We start from the raw sequence: 17,375 nt of genomic DNA on the forward strand, positions 1-17,375 counted from the left end.
ATCACCAGTGGTGTGTTACATTACTTTAAGAATTGCTGCACCACCAACTACAACTCTACGTTACTTAATTTGTCAGAAATCTAATACTGAATCTTTGTCATTACAATTTTTTCCTCATTCCTCTTCTTTTTCCGCAACCTTCATTTGACTAGGACATTCCGGTTCCCAACGACCAACGACGCTTAACGTGAAATTCAAAAACGAGACAGCGCGAGCTAACTCGCGTATGTCAAAATTTAAAACGCTTTTGGCTAAGCACTAAATCTCGTTTCTGAATCTTGACCATAATCACAAAACTAACTATAGGTAAGTTTTGAAGAGATGTTTATAATATATTTAACCAAATAAACGCGACAGATGCCGTGCCGAAACGTTTATTATACCGTCACGCTTCTCAATTACAGAGCCTTGTATCCTCACGAAGACTTAATGACAACCGTCCTCACGTACTCATTAAACGAACGAAAAAAAAATACTGTTTAAACACTATTCCGTATGTTGAATCATTGCTTGGCGGCCATTTGCAAACTCGGCACGTCTTAAAAGCTTCCAAATTTGAATTACGCGCGATTTTTTAATAATGAATTTAAGATTGCATGTGTTCTTCGGCCAGTTACTGTGGATAGTTTCGGTTTTAAATGGCAAAACAGTCGAAGGTATTCCCGGCTATGGCAGAAATTTAATTATAAAGTCTCTCCCAGCAATAGAGGACTTCCAGAGCAATGTTTACGAAGTTATCATGGAACCGTATCTTTATGTAAGTTATATATTTTTGCTTTTAAATTCCGGGCGATAGATACATAAGGGTGGAAAAGTGCCAGACAATTATTAGGCTAGGCCTCCAAACCCTGCTTATCTATTTCATGAGAAAATAAACAACTGACTTTGTGTGTTTATCTTCACATGAGTATCAATAACATACGGGTAGGTGCTATCTATCTTCTGGTTTATGCAACCCATGACGAGTTATATTAGAAAATTTTCTTTTGATTTAAATAAAACTTAAACGGATATAACCACGTATTTCTAACATTACAGAGTAAAAGTAAGTAAAGAAATGAAAACAGTCGTAAAGGCGAAAATATTACCGTATTAGTTTAAGGTTTTATATCCTTTAAGTATTATTTAAATTTACAGTATTTCTGGATGCCAAAATAACACCTTTTTATATTTCATGCAATTATCACAGATACTGCTAGAACTTTTCGCACTTTATAATTTATTATAACATAGCTTGTCATAGATCCGATGCTTTATTCCATTTAAATTTGGTTTTAATTGGCTGATAGTCTTAAGAACGAGACGCAGAAATGTGTCCGCTGTTTGCCTTTGAAGGGTTATTTTAAACTGCTGTCCCGACACTATTAACATGATTATAATGTTCGCAGAGTGAGTTCATAGTAGTGATATTGTGTATCGTAAGAAGTTAATATATTTTATATATATTTTTTTTTTCGACCTTATCGTATTTTCTTATTATTGTAATGTGGTTGTATTTTTGTGAATAAATTCCTCCTCCTTACTAACTTGTACCTAATACAGTTCAATCATTCAATACACATTTTCCACAGCATGCGAAACAATACCTGATAATAGTTTCATAAATGAATCTAAATAAAAGCGTTAATGTAAGTCTTATTAAATCGTGTCGAATAGACTCTATTAGACACGTTTTTTAAATAGAGAATCAATTTAAGTATTTTGAAGTCGGTTAAAAAGCGATTGTCACTGGCAAATTGCCCGGACGCCAGAGTTTTTGCGATGTTTTTTTTAAGAATGCGTTTGTGTTCAATTGATATAAGTCATTGACTTTTCTTAAAATAATCAGTTAATAACGTGTAATTTAACGGTTTAAGATATCATATTTAATAAAATCAATAATTTATTTGTAACAACCAAATATACAGTATTTACAATAATAAAAATAATTAAAAATTTATAAAAAGAAAATTGCACCTGTGGCAGTGTATTTTTAACGCTGGCGGCATTTCCTCGCTGTGTTGCGATACTTATTCGTTTAAGCGAGTAAATCACCAGTACTTTCTACCGGCGCCAACTTAAATCTTTAATTACCCTCACGGTCCAAGAGTCTCTACTCCAAAGGGAACAAAATCGAGTTTTGAAGGAAATACTGTTATATATAAACCGTGTAACCGTACCGTTTTTCTTATATAAAGGTAGATACGAATATGAATATATTCTAAACGGAAATTTAAAACAAAACACATCAGAATAAATTGAGCTCGTAATTCATTACAAATATTTTCAACTCAAATTGATGACTCGTTAAAGTTAACATAGATGGTCGTAAACTACTTTTATAATCCTTTGAACCACCCCAAATGTAATTTTTACCGTTTGCGTTTCGCCAATCAAATACATTAATTTTTACCCTTCAATTAAAATCCAATTTTCTGATTTCTCTAGAAGTACTGTAAATGGCAAAACGATTACCGGCTCAGTACTAGCTGATAAAAAATGTTTTTGCATTATCCCTGCTGTTTTTTATTACATGTTTATAAAGAAATAAGTTCATTGCTACTACGCAATTACAAACAACTCAACATTACGTAATTAATTGTTTAGAGTATGAAATCAATAAAATAGTAATATAAAAAATATAAATAACATCATTAACAGTTTCTTGATCTGTCTAACCTAATAATAACACTCACGATGGTTCAAATATCCAGCATAATTCTGCATGCACATTCATATTTTAATCTAGATAATTTTAATAGTTAATAGCCAATTATAGCTAATCATAATTAATTTAACCTACAGTACCCAATAACACCATACCATAACAACTAAAGTAAATGTAAAAGCCTTCTGGTCCTTGTTGCAATAGCATTAATGGTTGTCTTGCGATGCTTATCCGATGAGCGAGGGAGACGAGCACGAGACCTGGGTCTACCAAACGTCCAGTTAAATCTTTAGCGCCTGTGCATTTATATATGGCCCGACAGTCTCTACTCCAAAGGGAACACAAAACAACAAGTTAGAGGAAAAGCTTGCTCTTGATTCTAGACCACTGCTATCCAACCCTATTTGTGCCTTAGCCTTTCTTAAATTCTGATTCTAGACCACTTTTATCCAATCCTTTTTGTGCCATGCCCCACCTTAGCCTTATGCTCCCCTACGTAACGTAACGTACGTACGATATGTATGTTTTGTAATTGCTCACTTAAGAATCTTGAATGATAGGTTTTCGGAAAATTGCGTGGAAATTATTAACGAAACATTGTAAGTAGATTCTAAAACATATCGAGAGTTTTAGAGTAGCCCCCCTAACTATGAAATTACTCCCCTGTGAGGCGTGGACCACGTTGGGAAACACAGGCTAGACCCTTAGCATTTATTATTACTATTACGATATGAATAATTTATAATGGACGAGTTTCTGTAAACGCATAGATTTACATTTATAACGCGAATAATGTTTTCCTACAGAAATGTATTACATTAGTAATATTATAATAATACTATCTGGGGTACGGCAGTGCGTCCCCCACGTCGAGCTCGAAGCAGTTCAGGTCATTTTCGACCTTTGTAAAACTTCATGGTGGATAAAATTAGAAGTCTGAAACTTAAGAAAAACCTTTGTAATAAGTTCAAAATAAGATGTTGGGTAAGCTAATTACGTTAAAGTTCAGGCAAAAGGTCCCTAAAGTAGGCACTAAATAAATTTACCGACTTGGTATGACACATCCGTGTCACACAATGTTTTATGGTGGAAGAACTGCGTTACGAGACTTGGTTTCTTCTAGTTCTAGGAGAATTTCAATATTTTAGCCTTAATGGGTTCAATTGAGGCCAGCTCCCGTATTACGCAAATAGATTGTCGAATTTATATGAGATTCCGCTTCCGTCGATTGGCCAATAAAGTATTGCAGTTCTACAGATGTGTGAATTTAGCTCATTATAGTTAACATCGTAACATCGCCCCATAGAATACATATTGACAAAACACGAATTAATCTAAATTACATTACATTTTATAAAGATTAAAGACAACCGAAGATTTATTTGCAGGGCCTCGGTGGACCGATATCATCCAGCGATCGCGTAGAAAAACAGTTTGATTTGACACGCGTGAGTATTATTTAAATAGAATGATGAAACAATTACATTAAATTTTTAATGACCACATTAATATTAACGACCATTGGATAGTAATTAATTTATAGATCTAGCAACATTGACAAATTTAATACACCATTCGTATTAACTGTTTTGAACTAATTTGATGTTATTAAATTATAATGACAATGGCAGCTGACACCATTGCTACTACATTAATAATAAAGATTACGATATTGCTACAGACTATCAAATTGTCTGTTAATTTGTAGATGTTTAAATATTGTCTAATCAAATAAACCACAGAACAGTTTTGAACTAATTTGACTTTGATGTTATTAAATTATAATGACAATCATAAGTGTTTATTATTCTGTATAGAATCAAAGTGTAAATTAATAACTTGTCGAAAATGTCATGATAGGAACCATTGCGACTATTCACGGCAGCTACCAGCTTAAGTACCGCCAGGAACTAAAATATAGAACCAAGGGTTTAAAGTTTCGTATATTTTCTTACTATAAAGTATAGTACATAAAATGACTTCTGATTGTAAATAAAAATACGTTTATAAAGAATGTCTGAAAATATTTAGATAGACATAACATTTATTACTATAGAAACACACACAAAATAATAATAATAAAAAAAGAAAAATGTGAAAATGTGTGTGCGGTATGGTTGTAACTGGCCCTGGCTCGTAGAGCAGACGCGTGAGTGTAAGTGTATTGTTAATATAAATAAGAAGAATTCAGAATTCAGAATTAAAAACTAGATTACAATAAATAAACATGATTTATACAGAAATAAACACGTAAAACGGTGATCTTATTCTATTAGGATGTGAGACCCGTTATGTATCGACGAATTAAATTTACAATAAAAAAACAGTTTCGCACTGGTTGAATCACGAGCTATACGAATTCGTGATGAGATTTCATTTCCTCGTTCAGGTATAATAAAAACTTTATGGGTATCTCAAGGTTTATATAGTGTGGCACTCTCTGAACTAAGTATCTCCTAAGACTTAATTTTTTAGTAATTTATGTGTTTATGAATATTCCCCAATAGGCACTGCATCCATTAACTATGCCTATCTTAAACAATAATTGATTCACCGGGAATCGAAACTTAGTTTTATATCGTGTAGCTTTACAAGTAAGCCTCTGGTGGTTATTAATAATGATAATAAATAAAAAGCCCGTTTAACTTTTCAACCATGACAAAAATAACAATATACAGCTTAGATTTTTTACATTATTATTATCTTGTTATCGTATATAACATATTCTATATATAGTATTATGTTTGGTTAACATAGCTTTTACACATTGAAAGAAAACTATTTTTTTTATTATATATATTCCTAGCTACCTTCCGCGTCGATCGGAATACTCCAACTTTCCAACTGACTCTGTATATTATGGCTTTCTGTCTCCATTCGGTTCCTCCTACCGCTGCTATTTCTGCTATCCATGTTTTCTTGGGGCCCCTTTTCTCTTTCTTCTCCTTGCTCTATAAAGTATATAGTTGTCTTTAAAGTCCAAGGTGGCAACTTATGTTATTCCAATTCATATGTAGTTTAAGTTGATACAATTCTCTTAATTTATAATTATTTAGCACTTAAGATTTATATCGTTTCTTATTAAATATATACATAGCAATCATAACACAGTATTTACAATTTTCTTAACTTACATAATAATAAGAAAGTACTTATTAATGAAAAGATTATTAACTAAAGTTTAAAAAGTTCAATCCTTGTGGCAGTGTACCGTTAACGCTGGCAGCATTTCCTCGCTGTATTGCGATACTTTTTCGTTGAACGAGGAAAGCACCAGCTCTGGGGTCAAGGACCAGGCGCCAACTAATACTTCAATTAGCGCCTGTTTAAGTTAAGTTTAGCAACAATCGATCTTAGTTGCTATGTTAGTATTGGTCCTGGTACGGTTGCTCAAATCGTGACAAATGACTCCTGGTACGGTTGCTCATAGCGTTAAGTCTATCTTACTTTCAACTTAAGTAATTCTTCGCCCTTCGACTTGCCCTGTCGCTAATTACTCTTAAGAGCGTACGGTAACCACCTGGCATTGAAAGTGTCCATGCGGTATAACGTAACATCACATGAGCCTGCTCGTTTGCCCCCTGTTTTATAAAAAAAAAGCAACCCTGGCCAGCAATGGCATTGAGGAAGTTAATTTAAGTCTTAAGTAATTACGAGAATAAAATATAATTATGACACATTTCCGACATTGTAATTAATTTCAAAGATTGTTGTAGAACAATTAAACATTTATTTATTTTATTCTCATGATAACTTATTTCATAGGCCTTGAAGATTTTTGCTGTATAATTAGTAACACGCAAACGGCAATACTTTGTGTCTTATAGTAATTACTAATTAGATGTTGAGCTGGTGAGTATTTCAGGTCAGGGGTTTGATCCCGTACCACGTAGAAGATATACTAAGTTGCTTGCACATACATAGAATGGCACAAAATAAGGGCTCCCATAATAGAGACTTACAAAAAAATGTTTTAGATTCCGACGAGTAAACAACTTTTCTTTTGAATTCGTTTTTACCTTTACCTTTGTGCAAACATGATTATATTGTTCTTAAAGATTACAGAAGTCATCCATCTGTATTTATATTTTATATGTTTGTTGTTAAATACTAAAAGAATCTACGTGATTTTACAATAAATTATTGATTGAAAAACTCAAATGAAAAAGATTTTTAATTTTAGTTACAAAATAATTTGCCCTCCACTTGTTTATTGCCACGAGACCGCCAGACTTCTAAATCTAGCCCTGCCGGTGAGATCTAACATAGGCTGTCGATATTATTCGTGTACTGCACCAACATTTCGTCCGAAAAAAAGGCAAATAAAAGAAAATGAATTTGCGCTTCTAATTTTTTAATATGTTGTAGGGGATACCTAGAAAAGCTTAACTTGAGATTGTCGACCAAGTTTTCCTAGGAGCTTTCGCCGCCATCTTGAGAACGCTTAAAATTTGTTTTTCGGCAATAACTCGGCTATCCGATGAGATTCGAAAATTTTTGTAGGACACTTTTTGTAGCTTTCTTTGTGCTCTACAATAACGCCTGAACCGTATCGCGTATATTTAGCGTATCATGCATCGTTATCGAGATATCGATCGATAAAGTTAAAAATTTAGGACACAATTTTTGTTTTTTGCTTTTTTTTTCTTTGGGTCTTAATAAATATGAAAAATTGTAGAGCATATTCAGACCTACAATTTCCTTCTTGGATTTTTTTATGTTGGACAAAAATTACGATCTCCAGCGCGCCGCAGTCGGTGAATCCAGGCTCAGCGTCGAGCGCGCTCAAGTTAGTATATCGTATCGTGTTGAGTTTTTGCTGTGCGTAGTGTAAATCGAGGGTTCAACATGGCGCCGAAAGCTCCTAGGAAAGCTTGGTTGATAATCTCAAGTTAAGCTTTTCTAGGTATCCTCTACAACATATTAAAAAATTAGAAGCGCAAATTCATTTTCTTTTTTGAATGTACGTAATGACTGGACTACACAGCTCGAACACTGAATTAGAAGGTCCTGCTCCACTGCGCTGCTTTTCTCACTAGCACTCACCATCAGTAATCGCTATTTTTAATGTTTAATTCATTCCTCTTGTAGAACCCGCTATCGATTTAACTGCATTATGATGGACGGCATCTTTTAAAACAGAAAAGCCAACTTCAATAAAAGTTATACGATGAGTAAATTAAAATAAAGTTTATTTCAATCAAATATTGTGTTAATTTTTTTAGGACCCCAGGTCTATTGGCCTTCGGGCAATTGCCTACCTCAAAGCTGACCAGGATTCCGGAGTCACAGGGGAATTGGTTTTCAGACAAGTGGTTCCTAATGGTCCTGTGGTTATCGAGGGTAACGTGACCGGTTTACCTGCGGGGCTACATGGACTGCACATCCACCAATCTGGTGCAGTGAAGGAGAACTGTCAAGATATTGGACCGCATTTTATTGCATACTATGTGAGTTATTGCAATCCCGAAATAGGAGCTGATTAGTTATAATGGCCGAGTAATGGATAAAGATTTAACCGTCAAAAGAATGTTCTATGTACCAGTATGTTGTTTATAATACTTAGCTAAACGTTCTCGTACACTGAAAAATTCTTATAAATATTTCTAGAAACGAGTTAAGTTTGGTGGCGTTTGTTTTATATGTTAAATGAAACACATTATTTGAAACTGAGTAACAACTAATTATAACTAACATAAAATTAGGGGTTGTGGAGTTGCGACGCCAACAAAAACTAATATGACTTATCTTTTTGAACGGATTAAAGCTATGTATTATTATTAAAACTTATAGTTATTTACATAATTCTAAATTTTAATTTTTTCCGACGTTTCGCGTACTTTTCAGTGTGCGTGGTCACGGTGACTGAAGACGAAATGTGTTAAATGTCAAAAGTATCACAGATGCAGAGAAAGTTGTTTTATCTGTATTTATTGCCCCGAAGTCGATATCAAATGAAAGAAAAAAAGAAAAAAAATATAAAATTTAGAATTATGTAAATGACTATAAGTTTTAATAATAATACATAGCTTTAATCCGTTCAAAAAGTGTTTTTATTAATGTGTAAAAGCTATTTTAACAAAAGTCAATACTAATATGACTTATCTACTCATAAATCTTAGTGATACATCAATACAAATGTAGGCGATCTTTTGGACATTATCGGAAACGAGAATGTTAAAGTCCTATTTATGAATGTGGAAAATACTCAGGGCTCAGATTGGCTCAAATGTACGACGATAGCTAACATTTTGTGTACGCTTCTAATTATTTACTAATATACATATGTAACTTTACTAATGTTAACTACCGCTACGGGTAAAATTCAGTGTTGAGACCCTAATGTATTTCATCATCATTGATCACGCTGTCTAGTTGAATTCAACGGACATCTCAAACAATACGCCTTAATGTCTTTCTGGCAAAAATGTTACTAATTATTTTAAGGTTATGGTACGGTGGTTACTTGAAAGCCTTGTAGCATTGTTGATGTCTAATAAATGACACATACTCAAATTTCATAAAAAAAGCATCATTACTCTTCGTATAATTACAATTTTTGATATGAAATTAATCACCTACAGTTAATAGTTACCCAAATACGTGTTAGCGACGACTCGTTATATTTGTTTTATCATCAAATATTTTTTTAATTAGTCCCAGGGTCGTTTCATAATCAGGGTACATCAGTTGAATGGAGAACATCAAAAGAAAGTTTTTAAATAAGTATCACGCCTTCGAACACAAATTTGGAAAGTATTTTATATTGAGTGGCGAATTGTTTTTCACTTGATTAATAGAAAGTTATTTAAAAATCTTTACCAGGGTCGTCACGGCGGACCTCGAGACAACATACGCCACGTCGGAGACCTTGGCAACATTAAGGCAGAAGAGGAGATATTGAACGTGAAAATAATTGACCATCTGATATCATTAGCCGGCCCCAGGTCTATAGTGGGTCGGTCCATAGCCATAAGTAAGAGCGAGGATGACTATGGTAGGTCCAGCACTGAAGATAGCGCGCTTACTGGTACATCTGGACCCGCCATTGCATGCGGCGTGATAGGATACTTGAACTAACTTTTTTTAAGCTATCTCTTATGTAGACCATTAAAATTATCTACTTATAAACAACTAAGGGTATAGATTCAGAGCCGGGACTTGTCATAAGTATGCCTTATGACTCTCGTATGTCAAAAAAAGGATTTGAAATAACGTTTAAAGAACCTTATTCCTTATTATATTTTTCAAGTGGTTTTCATTATGTTTCTAATATGAACGAGACGCACGTCGCAATCTGACAGCCGTCCTAACTTTAGTCATCTAGATATTTTGACATGTATATGTATTACCCTTTTAAATTGATTAAACACGCTAATATTTCGAATATTAGACTGTTTAAATTCTCGTTAAAGTCTTGACTCTAAAATATAGGGTCAAGGTTTTGACGCTAAATGTGATTTCCGCATGACAAAGACGTATTGGAATTGACATACGTCAACCCGTACCAGGAACGTCGATAATGACTGTTTCGTTTTTATCTTATCTTCAAATATAATGTCACCTGGTTTTTAGGTATATTTTTCACTGCACAAAAGTTGGTTATGTTGTACTCGTATAAGCCTTTTTCTATCGCAATTTATATCGTATCAGCGTATGTTATATAGCATCGTTTTATATAGCATCAATCGTCAATTACTATAAATCATAAATTAAGATAAGATTTTACTTGTATATAATTTTGAATGAATGTATAAAATGTACACGCAAAACAATAAATGTTATAAAATAAATATCATTTATCGGATTATTATTTGTAATGGATAAACTTTATAACTTTAAAATGATATTAAAAATTGTTACATCAAAAGGACGAGAAAAAATATTTCCTTTTTTTGTATAGTTCCCTCGATAGGTGGACACATTGTAGACATCGTAAGGAAGGCGTGATGACCATATGAGTCAATAGCGTGTATCAGGTACAGAAGACTCCGCCTTCGCCAATTAGAAAAATAAACAGATAACGAAATCTGACGCTAAAACATAAAAGGAAGGGTCCTTTCCCGTCCTCAATTTATTAAAAAAAAAATGTATTTTTGTACATTAAAAAACCTAACTCTTCCTTAAGTATTTACAGAATTTTTTTCTAAATAGCCTTGATTACGATGCAACATTAAATTTGTTATAGACTAAATAAAATTCTGGCACACACCCACAACCACTCTTTCATTTCACGTGTTACCACAGGACTTTTATATTCCCATTATAGGTACCAGCCTTTCAAAAAGATGGTCAAAAATAATAGTACAGTAATCAAGTACAGTTAAAAATAAAAATAAAAACATATTATCACCACAGTCTATATTCACCGGAAGTAAACAATATAACAAACTAGAGCAAAGTATCTTTACTGAAACTAAAAAAAGGGTACATTGGAAGATTATGTCAAACATAATGTGCGTTGTAAAAATGTATAAAACCATTTTAGCCTAAACACCTTTCAATAACTTAACATAAATATTCTTAAACATAGCAGATACATGCAATCGTATGGATTCAATAACACTCAAAAAAATCAGGCGTGATGACATATTCTGACAGTTATCCTATATAAACGATCAGATAACGATTACGACGAAGGACGATAGTAAACGATTGCAAGCTCTTCAGAAAAATTAGTTTATTGCAGACCAATAGCGTCAATGATGCTCTGTGCTTTCGCGACGTATGCCTTTTGGGCGTCCTCTTTTGACATTCCGCTCTTGGAACTCCATGACTCGAACTTAGCTTTACCTTTCAAGTCGAATAAACCGGGTTTATCTGAAATAAACATAAATTAATAAGTTTAGTTTAATTAGTAAGGCCCTTTTGCAACCTGTTAATGTCTGTCTATCTGTTTAATGATACGATTTTGTCGGATTTATTTTTCGGAATCGTTCCATGTCCAGGCTCTGGGACTTACATTTATACGCCATGTACATTAAATACGTAGCTATGAAGGGATTGAAGTTAAGAAATTATTTTAGATAACATATTTTTCTTGTTTTTTTTGTGACGGGTTCGAATCCCAAGTGGGGCGAAAAAGTTTCTTAGGTTGCCGCCTATCGTATATCGTATGCTGACTAAAGAATAAAAAGTGCAATAATATTTTTGCGCTCATGTTGTCTACATTGCCAGTCTTCAGTCGGAATCGGCTTCACATTATATAGCATCCGATTCAAAGCAAAAAAATTTAAAAAGATAAAGAGCGATATCGTAAACGTGACACAAATTATCGAACAACAACTGTAGATTATGTTTTTATTATTTGTAGATAAGTACGGAAAATTTTGTGATAATACATGTCCAATTTAAATATCTACTCTTTATTTTCGTCGGTAATTATTATTTATATTATATATTGTTTGTACTTTAAATTGTTTATTAAAACTTAATTTAATTTAATATTTAATTGCGATTGCCTGGAAGACATCGCTTAGCAAAGAAAAGGCCGTATGTTACACTATTTCTTTTTAAATTGTTTGATAATACATATTATTATTTAATTCTTGTTCAACTCTAATAAATAAATTTCAAACATTTATTAATATTATGGACTACCAATATACTTAACGATATAGGTTAACGATAAGTACTAAATACTGTTACGAAGATGGGTCGACTGCAATGTTTCTAGATTTTTCCACTAGTTAGAAAACTTTTCAGCAGGCTGTAATATGATTTCTGACCGTTTCAGGAGAGGGTCAATCACATATTAGAAAATTGTAATTTCCATAATGTTACCCTAGTTTTCAGGAAGCTGAAACCTTTTTTCAGTCGGTTTCAGAACATGTGTAGAAGAGTGGTGTAGTACTCAGGAGACCCATTTTCAGGCGTTTTCAGGCCTAGTTATACCCCTTTGATGAAGGAATATTCTAGACCAAACTTTCTAGGTGTGAGACAAGGACGAAATGATACGAGAGAGAGAAGATCAGAACTTTCTCGAAACTAGACTGAGCACTCTAGAACGCCGTACGACAAGGCCGGAGCAACGTGCGAAAGAGACAAAGAGTGCGGACGTTCTAGAATTGTGCAATCGCTACTCAGTAGCAAGCCCGCCTAGAAAGTTCTCGAATATTGTTTAGAATTATTCCCAGGGATATATAAGCGAGCCGAAACGCGACTAGTCGCCTTTAGTTTTGAATGCGATTACACGTGAGGAACACCGAAGCGATAAAGTGCGAATAAAGTGAATACAAGTGATAAAGTACAGTGTGAAGTGTGCATAAGTGAAGTAATTAGTGACTGTGTTTTTGCGTGCAATTAGTGCATCTCTGCAATTATTTTGTGCCCATAAATTCCTCATTGATTTATCAAGAAATAAACCTTTGAAGAAATCTACGGCATTTTCTATCCGATCCCCTAGCTCGTAACAATACGATAAAGGCACACCGGTATTTTCAGTTCAGGGCCGAAATTACAGTCAAGTAAAATTCCACAACAATTAAAATCCATGCAATTAACATAATCCATTATTAAGTAAGGTTAATGACCCTGGGAAATAAATATTTCTTGGATCACATCAGCCATGGCTATTGTTACCTTTAATTAAATAAAGATTTTTTATATAAACATTCTTCTTGTGTACTGGACCGATTTCTTACGCGATACATTGTAACATATATGTTATGTTACAATGTACGTAATTAAGAAAGTGCTAGCGAACTGTAAAATTAAATATAGATTTGATTACGAAGTTTCCATGACCATGGCTTACAATCAACCATTGAGACAGCCAAAGCATCCTTCCTCTGTTTAGTTCCAAAAACACCCATGCATCGAACTTCTTCAACGTTTTCTACTGCGATATTCGAGTTGACGTATAGTTCCTGCTAAGGCCTCGCTTATCAGAACGTTAACGTAATATAATAGTAACAATGCAATTATTTATAGAAAAATTGGGCAGCGGCCCGTGGGAGTAATTTGAACTAAAGGAAATCAATCAGCTGTCAAATATATTTTTTGTTTTTGTTTACATGTTATGTGAGTGACGAATACTTGATGAAACGAAACTACTACGATTGTTGGTAGTCGTCCCTGGTAAGGACATTTCTCAGCCCTTAAAAGAAAACCAATAATTTTGTTTCTAGGAGTGTCATCATTAACTGAATGATGACACACATTTAACTACTAACATTTGACTTTTTTACTACTACAAACATTTAAATACAAACGGTTTCATAAGTCAAGACACTTGAACGTAATAATCCTTTTTATACGTTACATAAAGTAGAAAATTTGTACTATTAAATGAATATCAAAGTATGTATAAAGTTGATTAAAGGTATCAATTAACCCTATAGAGAGTTATGGCACTAAAGAGAGTAGTACCCCTACCTAAGTTCTTACTTATTTCATCAAAGGTTTGGTTGGATGAATTAAAAAACTCTCTTAATATTCAGAAGAAGGTTACAATCAAATGATGTGGTCAAGATTTTTGTAAATGTATTGACGTTTCGTAATTTGTCAAACAAACACAACGAAGTTTTTATGAGTGAATTTTTATATGAGTGAATCAGCTTAGTTGTGATAATTAAAAGTGATAATATTTTTCCCTTTTCTTTATTAAGATTAAATAAAATCTAATAATTACTAAAAACACGGCTCGCTATGGCGTGACTGGCGTCAGCATTATCTATAAAAATAAAATCTAAACGATTCTACGCTGAACATTTATTTTTTGTATTGCGGATTATTATCAATGACTACATTTATACTTGAATTTTAAGGTCGTATTGTCAGATGACAGAAAAAATACAGCTTAATCGCTTTACGTCTTGCATCATTTCAATGCAAATTTACTTTGCAAAGCAAGGCTAATTTACTTTGACTGAAGATTTTATGTAGTATGCAAAAGACATTTACTTTTAAGACTTTAAAGTTTCTCTGTAACACTAAGAAAATCTTGGGATTTGGGATTCAGCTGACACTAATATAATATTATATTTTACTATCTATAGGCACCAAAATCGGTGAAGATGGAACAAAGTTTAGAAGAACAATTTCAAATTGAAATAAAAATAATTCATGTTGATCAAAGTAGATACAGGCAACTTGGTAGATTGAATTTATATTGTTCAAAGTCTAATTAGCATTGTTTCATTGTATAAATAGGCTGATGATTCATTCCATTTTAAAAAATGTTTTAGTAAGGAAGGATAAAATACAGAGACTGGAAACTAATAGCAGTTTCTGGTTTTCCTTGTAAACAACAGGAAGGAAATGATCATGTACGTAAGATTCGTGTTATTTAGATTTCTAACTAGTTTGTTTACGGCAAAATAATTAAATTTGTCAACTCATTTAACTTCATTCCAACTATGGTAAGGATTTTTAACAGGTATGTATGGTCAGTCCTCCCATCTTTAATGCTAAATCAGATATTATATCAATCATAATCAACACATCAGATTTTGAAGTATTATTTAAAAAACAACATTCGTGACCAATAGCTTTTTAGGTTACTATTTGTAACTCTCACTAAGAATTGAGTATCTAACACTTATTAGTATCAAAGATGTCAAGAAAATGTGGCCTTAAAATAAGTTTTCATAAAGAAGTATTGTGTTTATTCTTTTGATAGTATGTTGATTAAGAGCATTATGATATCAACATGGTAAATTTGATACTATAACTATGAATCAGCATGATGAAAGAGATGTTGACTCAATTAATATTGATAAAAGGGTAAAAGATATACCTGCAGGGTTGGCGTCTCCAACTGTGGCTTGCTTGAAGTAACCATAGATCTCCAAAAGGTCGGCGTCGGTGGGGCGCCCCTTCAGCTTTTTGATATCTTCAGCAGCTTTGTCAAATTGCTACAAAAAATTCACTCTAAATTAAAAATACAAAATCATTTTATAAATAATTTAGGACTAAATTTGCAATTTGAATTCAATGCAATTTAGAATTTTTTTTTAAAATATATTGAGACTTTATTCTAATAAGAATCACTTAGCAAACTATACATCATTGTGCAAATATTAATTATTTATAACATTAATTTGCACAGTTACATTATTCGCACTATCTTAGAGATTGATTTGAAAAACTGTTGCACATATTATATACAATCATCTTAATAACAACCTTAACAACCTTGAATCTAGAGAAAAACCAGTATTATAAATCTTAAAATAGGTTTTTTGTTGCTTTTTTGCTTTGGTATTAATATCTTTTTATTTGAAAAAATATACATCTACAATGTACTAAAATAGTTGTCATAAAATGGTACACTTTAATGGTGCATTTTTTATTTATTTAATCATGTTGTTAGCTTGTATTAATATAAGTAAGTATTATATCTTAGTTTATTTTATAAATGTCATGGCAACTTTCTAGATACAGTAGAACCCCACATATCTCATGCATAATGCTATTATTATTCAAGTATTATCATTTATATGACCGCTATGACCATTAAGACTACTACAAAATATTTAAACTTACCTCTTGTAGAGACATAGTGCTTTGATTTAGTTAATACAATGACCTGGAAGTGAAAATATGTATTGTAAGTACAAAATGTTTATCAGTTATAGCGTGACCGGTGCTTACTAATCGCATATTAATACCTAGATATAATACACACAACGGAATTATTGATAAGATCTTTTTTAACTTACTTCGAACACAGGAACGGAGCACGTCTGCACAGTATGAACAACTGTCCACAACTAAAATATAATTCAATAATGAAGTAAAAGGAGAAACTTTTAGTACGTTCGAGGATTCATTGACGCGGTGAATGGACGTGTCCGATACGGCAGAAATAACTATAATTACCGATATTACCTTTTGACTTGCACCCAAAAGTTACAAATCTTTCCGTAAATCAGATATCAATAAGGTTTTCATGAAGAAAATATTTATAATATACATAATAATTTAAAAATCATTGAAATTTTCCCAGTAGAAATTTGATATGATTATGAATTGTGATTACTGACTGTCAGTGTCAAAACTGAACAGGTCAATAGTTTAGATTTTAGAATAATGAGATTTTGCTTACCTAAATGACATCTCGTATCAGGGTAAGATTCATGTCTCTCTGAAGAAGTCTCACTCTCGTTCGTCAAAAATAAAAGGATTTGGAAATACGATTTCGTGTCTGTTCCTTAGTCTAAATGTCTAATCTGTATTAGATAGTTAATTCTAGAGGCTCTATAAATCATCACAAACATCAAAATGTTTTTCAAAATCTAAAAATGTATGAATTTAACTAATTTCTAAAACATTCTACCTAGAACATATAGCGGTTAAAAGAACAATATGTAGTTAGTTGGTGTATATATGAAAGCAATCAGTAATTATGTAATAAAAAGTAATGTCATGTCTATAATAAAATGTGGGTTCGTGCCAACCAGTTTGCTATGAGATTTTTGATAGGCACTTATTTATATGTGATAAATGAGTTTTAATATTATACATTAGTCTTATTAAGTATGGGTTTAATGCTTGAAGCGTGAGACTCTTAAGACTAAGGTGGTATGTGTCTCGCCTGGGTGCTTATGGATTTAATTTGTATGTGCGCAGTCAACTTATTCTAGCTGTCATACAGTTTAATAAATCCTGGAATAGAGACCAAGGGCAAGTTGGCGAAGAGTAGCGCGACCTACCACTAGGTGACCTGGTGGTGAAAAGAAATGAAGCTGAGCCAGGGTTACAGGTCCTACTGGTATAGGGTAGA

General features: G+C 32.9%; 2 protein-coding genes and 1 long non-coding RNA gene across 6 annotated transcripts; 1 reads left to right on the forward strand and 2 right to left on the reverse strand.

Annotated features, from left to right (window-relative positions):
* The first annotated feature begins 520 nt into the window (after window positions 1-520).
* Window positions 521-10,857, forward strand: LOC123708792 (superoxide dismutase [Cu-Zn]-like). Of its 2 annotated transcripts, XM_045659683.1 has the most exons (4): window positions 521-757; window positions 4,036-4,095; window positions 7,873-8,097; window positions 9,473-10,857. In XM_045659683.1, the coding sequence occupies exons 1-4, from the start codon at window positions 581-583 to the stop codon at window positions 9,725-9,727; spliced, it is 717 nt and encodes a 238-aa protein (XP_045515639.1). In that variant the 5' UTR covers window positions 521-580; the 3' UTR covers window positions 9,728-10,857. The 2 variants fall into 2 exon arrangements, with proteins under 2 accessions (XP_045515639.1, XP_045515640.1); XM_045659684.1 differs by lacking the exon at window positions 4,036-4,095.
* Window positions 5,395-7,973, reverse strand: LOC123708797. The gene is made up of 3 exons (XR_006753655.1): window positions 7,909-7,973; window positions 7,694-7,777; window positions 5,395-5,598 (listed from the first exon to the last, which is right to left on the reverse strand). It is a non-coding gene; the product is annotated as an uncharacterized LOC123708797 (long non-coding RNA).
* Window positions 10,858-10,991: 134 nt separating the features above from the next.
* On the reverse strand, window positions 10,992-16,614 carry LOC123708794 (acyl-CoA-binding protein homolog). 3 transcript variants are annotated; one of them, XM_045659687.1, is made up of 5 exons: window positions 16,481-16,598; window positions 16,312-16,362; window positions 16,136-16,178; window positions 15,387-15,504; window positions 10,992-11,467 (listed from the first exon to the last, which is right to left on the reverse strand). In XM_045659687.1, exons 3-5 carry the CDS (start codon window positions 16,148-16,150, stop codon window positions 11,328-11,330), a joined length of 273 nt encoding a protein of 90 aa, XP_045515643.1. In that variant the 5' UTR covers window positions 16,151-16,178; window positions 16,312-16,362; window positions 16,481-16,598; the 3' UTR covers window positions 10,992-11,327. The 3 variants fall into 3 exon arrangements, with proteins under 3 accessions (XP_045515643.1, XP_045515644.1, XP_045515642.1); XM_045659688.1 differs by lacking the exon at window positions 16,312-16,362 and having other exon boundaries at window positions 16,481-16,614; XM_045659686.1 differs by lacking the exon at window positions 16,481-16,598 and having other exon boundaries at window positions 16,312-16,446.
* Between the last annotated feature and the right edge of the window lie 761 nt (window positions 16,615-17,375).

Source organism: Pieris brassicae, chromosome 4 (genome assembly GCF_905147105.1).
Source record: "Pieris brassicae chromosome 4, ilPieBrab1.1, whole genome shotgun sequence".
Taxonomy (NCBI): domain Eukaryota; kingdom Metazoa; phylum Arthropoda; class Insecta; order Lepidoptera; family Pieridae; genus Pieris; species Pieris brassicae.